The sequence below is a fragment of the Gymnoscopelus braueri genome (assembly GCF_963280865.1).
Source record: "Gymnoscopelus braueri genome assembly, chromosome: 15".
Classification (NCBI taxonomy): domain Eukaryota; kingdom Metazoa; phylum Chordata; class Actinopteri; order Myctophiformes; family Myctophidae; genus Gymnoscopelus; species Gymnoscopelus braueri.
In genome coordinates this window covers 26,412,943-26,421,332 of record NC_137620.1, presented here as the reverse complement: position 1 = coordinate 26,421,332, position 8,390 = coordinate 26,412,943, and the positions used below count along the sequence as shown (strand labels likewise).

Genomic DNA, 8,390 nt, shown 5'->3' with positions numbered 1-8,390 from the left:
GCCAGCGAGGCAACGAAAGTGATGAGCACACAGGGGATGATGATGTTGATGATGTAGAAGAGGGGCTTCCGCTTGATGATGAGGTAGAAGGTGATGTCCTGGTGCTTGCTGCTCTCCTTGGGAATGTGCTTGTTGATGTTCCTCTTGGCCGGGCGGTGGATGACCTGCCACTCGCCGTTCTCTGACGACGAAGAAGAGGGCATGGAACAGGGTATAACGATAAAATACTTTTTTTTTCTTTTTTTCCCTTTTTTTTTCTTTACACAAACAACACTCACTTAATCACTTATACCCTCTATTCTTGATAAAAATTTACCTGATTTGCAACTACTTGGTACGCTGGTTCACTCTATACACTAAATCTCTTTGCCAAAAATAGGCTACACACTCACAACAGGTCACGTTGTGACACATTGTGATCTTGTAGTTCACCTATTTTTGGCTAACGTTCAAGCATTTAAGAGACACCACACCCCCCATGTCAGACATGGCATGTCCCCCCCCTCCCTTTCACATAAAACAGACTAACTCCCACAGAGCAAACATACGGACAATGTCAATGACAACCAACAAATAAACAAACAAACAATACTTGCACCCAGCTTACAGCATTCAAAATCTAATTCCATATGTGACTGCCATATTTATTTAAAGTCTGAGGCTCTACCTTTATCATTGTAATCTAATGAGAGATCGCAAAATAATCTCTCTTACTAGTAACCTTGATTTGTGTGTGTGTGCGTGTGCGTGTGCGTGTGCGTGTGCGTGTGCGTGTGCGTGTGCGTGTGCGTGTGTGTGTGTGTGTGTGCGTGTGTGTGTGTGTGTGTGTGTGTGTGTGTGTGTGTGTGTGTGCGTGCGAGTGCATGTGTGCGTGCTCGTGCGTGTGAGTGTGTGTGTTGCGGATAGGGGTCATCTACCTGCCCAGATGGCAGGGTCAATGATGATCCACTCCACTGTGAATTTAGTTATCTGGTCCTCCATGTACTCCTGCTTCAGTCGCATGGTGATCTCTTTGGCATTGTAGGACAGAGAGCTGCAGTGCACCGGGGGAAATGGAGTTCAAATCAATGTGAACCACATCTGTTAGGAGGATGGGTCTTAAATCTACCACCATCACTGAACAGGTGTGTTATTCTGCAGTGTGGTGTTGTCTATGGTCTTGCAGTGGTGGAAGAAGTACTGGTACTCCCCCACCCCTTTTTTTCACTTAAAGGGATACTTCACTTTAGGGCCGGGGAAACATTTAAAAAATATATTAAAAATAAATGAAAAAAGTTATGGAAAATTCATGGCCCCCTCACGCATTAGTAGGACACTCTAATGCGTGAGGGGGCCATGAATTTTCCATAACTTTTTTCATTTATTTTTAATATATTTTTTAAATGTTTCCCCGGCCCGAAAGTGAAGTATCCCTTTAAGTAAAAAGTAGCAATACCACTGTGGTAGTGGGGTGTGATTTGGGCTCTGGCTCTGCTGTGGGTGGAGATGGGAGCAGTGCCAGGGTTTATTGAGTGTCAGATCTTTGTGTGATCTTTGATCTTAGTGTTGTGACTAAATAGGGACAATCCTAATCCTGGCCGTTGTGCTACCTATGTTTTATCCTTCACTCTTTTATCCTTCTTCTTATTCCTGAGACTGTAGTAGAGTGAGGGGTTTTAGTGCAAAATGAATTTCACATGCCTATTATTAATAACATCTGACAATTAACTTGAACCATTGGTCTTACGTGAATTTGAGGGTGCAGTTCTGCCAGTCAAAGGGGAAGAAGTTGACATTGATGGAGCAGGATGACCTGAAGATGGCCGGAGGCAGCCAGGTTACATCACCGTTGGAGTAAACCAGCACATTGCAGAAGTAAGCCACCTTGAACTGGGCATCATTACTGAAACACAACATTATTGCAGTTGTAAAATAATGTGAAGGTCCAAAAACAAAACATACTTCTAAATGAAAAGCATTATGACAAAGTTCATGTAAATAATATTGAGGGTGTACTGTATGCTAAAACATTTGAAGAAACATTGCAGAGGAAGTACCGCACTCCACTTTGCAGTAGGTGATTCTTAATAATAATAATAATAATACCTGTAATTTATATAGCACTTTTCTGAGTACCCAGAGACGCTTTACGTGTGTGGGGGGAAAGGACGCAGAGAGCATTTTAGAACCGAGCGCGTGTGCGCGCGTGTGAAAATTTACTTTTTTTGGTGTTTTTATTACATTAATTCGGTTAATTCGGTTAAAAAAAACTCCATGAAGTGTAGATGTCGGAGGTTTCTTCTTTTTATTTTTTATTCATCCCAAAAGTGGGGGGGATATCCCTCCCCCCAATGGAACTGAGTATGTCAAACCCCCCCCCCCCCCCAGGGGAGAGGATAAGTAATAACAACAACTTTATTAGGGAAAGAAAACTAAGATAAGGCGTCACTGGACCTGAGGGAACGGGACGGGACATGTGGCTCGAGGAGGTCAGAGTGGTAGGGGGGGGCCAGGTTGTCGAGAGCCTTATAGGTGGCGAGGAGCATTTTGAAGTGAATAATTTTTTTGACAGGCAGCCAGTGTAGGTCATGGAGGACTGGTGTGATGTGGTCTCTGGAGCGGGTGCTGGTGAGGAGGCGGGCAGCTGAGTTTTGAACATATCTTAGACTTCTCACAGGTCAAACAGTTGCACGCACGCACGCACGCACGCACGCACGCACGCACGCACGCACGCACACACACACACACACACACACCACACAGCTGTGAGGCCGACTGTGGGCTTTGTTTTGCTGCATTAAATTGATCTTTTGCACCCAAGCCCCTGTTTGGAAGCTGTAATTCTGCCCCAGCACTGCAGTACAGATTAAATATGTTTGTTGAAAGAGAAATGATGAGAATGAATCTCACTTGTTCTCCAGAACAATGTCTGGCAGCCACACCATGTTGGATGGGAGACGAAGGACGCTTATGTCATCAAACTCTGAAACATTCCACGTCAACCTGTAGTCACTCCAAATCTGTCAAAACACACGAACACACGCACGCACACACACACACACACACACACACACACACACACACACACACACACACACACACACACACACACACACACACACACACACACACACACACACACACACACACACACACACACACACACGCACACACGAAAGCAGGATTACAATGATAAACAGGAAAACCTGTTTTCCATGATACGTGTAAGGGGAACAAGTTCTCATTGACTTACATGTTCAATCCAAACATTGGTCAGCAGTGTCTCGTCTACCTCTTTCTAGGGGAGGAAGAGAAAAATAAAAGCATGTTATCATTTATTTTGGGAGGTCCCCCAATTACATTTTAGAATAATATATAGGCTATATATATATATATGAGGATGGAGATATTCCACTTAGCGATGGCCCAAATAGTTCACTGAAAAGGCAATTGTATACCATCTTGGAAGAACAAACTAAGTAGATAGTTTTCAATGATTCAAATTAAGTACAAGCACAAAAATGTAATGTGCTCTAGGGTTACTAAGCCATAGGGTTTCCTGGCACTGTGAAGGTGCAGAGTCACACAAGTTAAAGCCTGGAAGCAACATTCAAGCAACATTATTCAAGGGAAGGGGTGCGTGGTTGAGGTACAATCTGTGGAGTCTGTCCCCAAAAGTAAAAGTTTTAAAGTTGAAGTGGCTGTCTTAAATTCTATCCCCGTGGAGGATAGCATAGTACTGTACAAAGTACTGTACAATCACAGCTGCTGGAACGTACAATGCAACTCACTTCTCCATGTTGCTTGCAAAGACAGGTCCATCTCCATCTGGGAGGTTGGGCTGATGTGTTTTCTTTTATTCTTTCTTTTGTTTCCTATGGTGCAATATGGTCGTGGTCTGCTGTCCACAATTATGGAGGTGCGTGGGTGGGAGGATGGTTGTTGTTATACTTATACTTATACTATGATTATTATTATCTGGATCTTGTGACCAAGTCCATGTCTATGTCTATGTTCTTGTTTATATGTTTACTTTGTTTTAGAGTTTTTATTATTTGCTGCAGTATAAATTGCCCTGTTTGGGACATATTAATAAACTTAACCTTGACCTTGACCTTGACACCATGGAGCCATCTCCATTGGACCTGACTCAAACATACAGCAGTTTGTTTTCAAATGGACATGCCACTGTCCAGACACAGACTTTTAGTATAGCCTTCTTCAGTTGTAATTCTCCAAAAGACTGTTGGATGTGGTCAAATATGTCCAGGACGTGGTTGACTTAGGGCGCGTTCGAAAATACAGCACTGAGCGCACTGGCCAATACAAACTAATAGGCGAGTGTGCTCCGGTGCGTAATTTCCGAACGCACCCTTAGAAAACTACAGGATGTCACTGTTTGTAAGATAGTTTAGTGCAATGCATAGATAGATGCAATGATAATCACAGTGGAATGATGACGTATTGTGTGACAGTGTGACTATTAATATCTGTTTAATTATAAACACTTGTTCCCACTAGTATGTAGGGCACTTGACAAAAATAGTAACGTGGGCGAGTTCAATGTTGCCCTGGCTAACCAGTTTAAATTTTTTCCGTTTTGGATCAACAAAGGCACCATCTTTGTGTCATTGATGGTTATTACAGATAAGGATAGGAAAAAGTTAACATTGTAACTCTTTATCTAGAACATTTCATATATTTACAGTAGTTGTTTAAAATTGTTTTAATGCTTTATGGTTTTAATAGATGCACTAGTCCAGAGTGCCGGTTAATGTTTCCAATTGCCCCATGTCAGAGGGCTGTAAGGTAATTGAATATTTGAAAAGCATCTTTCCAGTTCTGTGTTGGATGCAGTGGATTTGTCTTAAATCAAGGTAATATTTACACAAACTAAACTTCGCAATATTTACTCACAAATTGATGATTGTTTTAACTTTGATAGAGCATAATGCTTGGAGATAAGAACATTGGGTTGGAGTGGGTGTGTGAGACACTGATACTGATATGGATTTGACCAAGCACTTAAGAGGCATTGGTTTGTCAATTTAGCTTATTGTAAAATGATTGACTTTTAGAATTGTGGTTATGTCAATACTACAGTATAGCTTTGTTAGGTTAAAACATCATCTCCTGCTGTTTGTGTCATGTGGCATGCATGCCCATCTATATTTTGTGCCTCCTGGGCTAAAAATAGAGTAATTGTGCAATGTTAATCCTACATGATTATCATTCCAAACACACAATGACACACACAGCTGAATGGGTAAAGAGGCCATAGCTGAATGGGTAGAGAATCTGCCTGGAAAACAGAAGGTTCCAGATTTTGATTCTTGATTTCCAGACCCGGCAATGTGTCGAGGTGTCCCTGAGGAAGACACTTACTCATCCCCTGCACTCAAGTCTGACTGGGTAGCAATCAGCTGGGTGAAGCAGAAAACTGAATTCCCCCCATAGGATCAAATAGGTCTAATTTATCATTACACACATATACATGAATACACACACAAGTACTTGTTAAGGATGGGATTATTAACATTTTAATGTTGACATTAATTGTATTTAGTTGTGGGATTTGTGATAAAAGTATATTAAATGCATAGAGAGTGGTTACATGTATTTGGTAACATTCATTAACAGCAAATTATGTACATAATTATAGTTCACAAATGTTAAGTTTAGTGGTAAATACATTTTACTTGATACAGGCAAGTGAGTTTCAATGATATTACAGTGATACCTGATATGTGATTTTACAAGTGTGCTTACAAAATACTTGCAAATTGTAACAAGGATTTTATTAAGTATAACCCACAAGTTATTCATACACACGTGTCCTTGTAACAAATTGTTACAAGGATTTTATTAAGTATAACCCACAAGTTATTCACACACACACCGCATACCAGTGAGATGAGATTGGAGAGAGTGAGAGCGAGGTACACATCTACAGGTTCTTGTTGATTCTCGGCAGGCCGTAACTCTCGGTTGTAGCGTCGCTCTTTGAACAGGTAGTTGATCAGACGCTCCTCCTCGTTCCTGCACCAGCTCTCTTGAAACCACCAAACACACACACACACACACACACACACACACACACACACACACACACACACACACACACACACACACACACACACACACACACACACACACACACACACACACACACACACACACACACACACACACACACACACACACACACAGGTGATGAGCAGCTGTTGTAAGAAACTGAGGGCCAAACTCATTTCAAATAGACACTGTATTACCTGTAGCCAAGCATTTTAGATTGAGTCGGTATGGTGACTTTAGTCTTACTGAGTTCTTGCCTGATGTTGACAGTAAAGTTAGACGATAAGTTTGAAGCAGACAGAATATTTCTACAATCCTATTCAATTACCATACGTTTTTATTTCCACATTTTGAATAGATCGATAACATGGAAGACAAGTGTACCGAGGACGAGGGGCTCAAGATTTATTTTAGACACACAATTGTGCTCAACAGCGTAACAAAGCATAAAAGTCACCCCTACATAAACGTAATAATAATACATCAAATGTATAGCCTTTCTAGGTATTCAACGTTGCTACAAAACAAAACATAGCTTTATCAAAGAAACAAATGAGTAAATAAAAACAAAGAAGAAGAAGAAGAAGAAGAAGAAAAAAGCAATCTCAGCAACAAGAAATAACTCAAGACATACCAGATGACAGGAGAACGAGCAGGAACACTGTGACTGGAACAACAGTCTTAAAGTTCATTCTTGCTGCGGCAAAAGATAATGTAGTTGTGGACAGTGTTTCCGTCCCGGAGTCCTCGTCGACCTCTCTGCCTGGTGACTGACAGCCACAGGTGCAGCCACAGCCACCCTCTATGAAATAACCCAGCCATTATTTCAACAGGTGCAACACCAACACTGGGGACTTATCGAAAGCGTTGACTACGTCAGTGTGGTAATGATGCCTACTAGCTATTCTTTCATTTCATCCAATGAAAAATAACGATGATAAGAAATTAGGGGACTTCGTTGTTTATCCCAAGGTAGATGGATTATGGCCAGTAAACAGGAACCCTTGACTACCAGGGGCCCCGGGAGGCAATTTACTAAAAGGTATATTTGGTATATTTGACGCTCAAATATGTGGGCCCCTCAGCCTATATGTCCCTCTTACATGGCTAGCTGACTAACAGAGCTAAAGTCTGATTAACAAAGCTTACACGTATTTTTACAATTTATGTTTTACATGCAAATAAATATATAAATACTGTAGGTTTTAGACTGTAAATCCTGTATGTATCCTCCTGAGTCTTAATCCGTCCCTGATCCTATCAACAATTTGAAAAAGAATGAATGAAATGTCAATTTCTTGCGAATTCGCTCGAGTTGCACGACAGCAGGGTGTCACAAACTTCCATTACTCACCATTCCATTACTGCATAAAACGAGTCTGCTGGGATAGGCCCATGGAGCAGAGTCGTGTTGGTAAGAGGGCAAAGGTCAGGAAATGTTCAACGAGGAAGAACAGCTGATATGCAGAACATACCAAAGACAAATCGCCTTCAAACACCACTTCCAGTAGCAGAATAAAATATAAAATAAGTAATAAAAAGAGGTAAATGTGTATACAAATATGATATGATTAAATTAATCATAACAGCACTCAAATAATCAAATAAAATAGCTGGACATTAAAACACCTAGCAGCAAGAGAGGCAGAGTGAGAGAGACTGCCCCAGACTAATCTCTCAAGAACAGATTCTAGTACAAACAGCAGAGGGCGCTGTTTTTCATTCTCATCTTGGCTCTGGGTTCCCAGATTGGCCCCAGACAGACCTAGCTCCCAAGAGAAGACAGACTAGGCAACCACCGTCCATCGCACACAAGATTAGGTGCAAACAGAGCTACACTTTCTAACTACCTGTCAACTGTACCAATACATCAGAAACAGAGAGAATGAGTAGAAAAGGGCGCTCCACAAAAAGCAATGTCTCCGCCAGGCTGGGTTGCCTAGCCAGGGCTGTGGAAGTTGTGGGATGCAGCCAGGAAAATGGGGGGAAATATAATTTCTATGTCATACAGTGCAACATTTCACATTTGTGGTGCCCCCTATGGACATTGGGCAGAAGTTAAAGTGCTTTTGGATGTGTGCTCTATAGACCAATTATTTGTTTACCAACAACATTGAGACTGGACGCACATTGTTTCATGCAATCAATTCCTAACATATTGTTTTGGGGTGCACTGGTTTCAGTACATTCAACCTCCTCTTGTGTGTTAGCTAGTTGGCGCGTCCTAGCGAGACATGACAGAATGCGTTTCATTTGGTGCCGGCCTGCGCACGCATACTGGTTCTTATTGTGACGTCGTATGTTAAGGGGTCTACTGTATAGAGGCTCCTCAACAT

General features: G+C 41.6%; 1 protein-coding gene across 1 annotated transcript in view; it reads right to left on the bottom strand.

Annotated features, from left to right (window-relative positions):
• LOC308102227 (acetylcholine receptor subunit delta-like) overlaps positions 1–7,034 on the bottom strand; it is a 12,111-nt gene extending 5,077 nt beyond the window's left edge. Inside the window, exons 1-7 of the mRNA XM_080451839.1 lie at positions 6,689–7,034; positions 5,886–6,031; positions 3,233–3,277; positions 2,890–2,999; positions 1,727–1,882; positions 918–1,033; positions 1–181 (exon numbers count right to left, since the gene is read on the bottom strand). The exon at positions 1–181 is cut by the window's left edge and continues 20 nt beyond it. Of these exons, the coding sequence (XP_080307965.1) occupies positions 1–181; positions 918–1,033; positions 1,727–1,882; positions 2,890–2,999; positions 3,233–3,277; positions 5,886–6,031; positions 6,689–6,746 (812 nt within the window). The 5' untranslated portion in view covers positions 6,747–7,034. The remainder of the gene's footprint in view (positions 182–917; positions 1,034–1,726; positions 1,883–2,889; positions 3,000–3,232; positions 3,278–5,885; positions 6,032–6,688) is intronic.
• Positions 7,035–8,390: the final 1,356 nt, after the last annotated feature.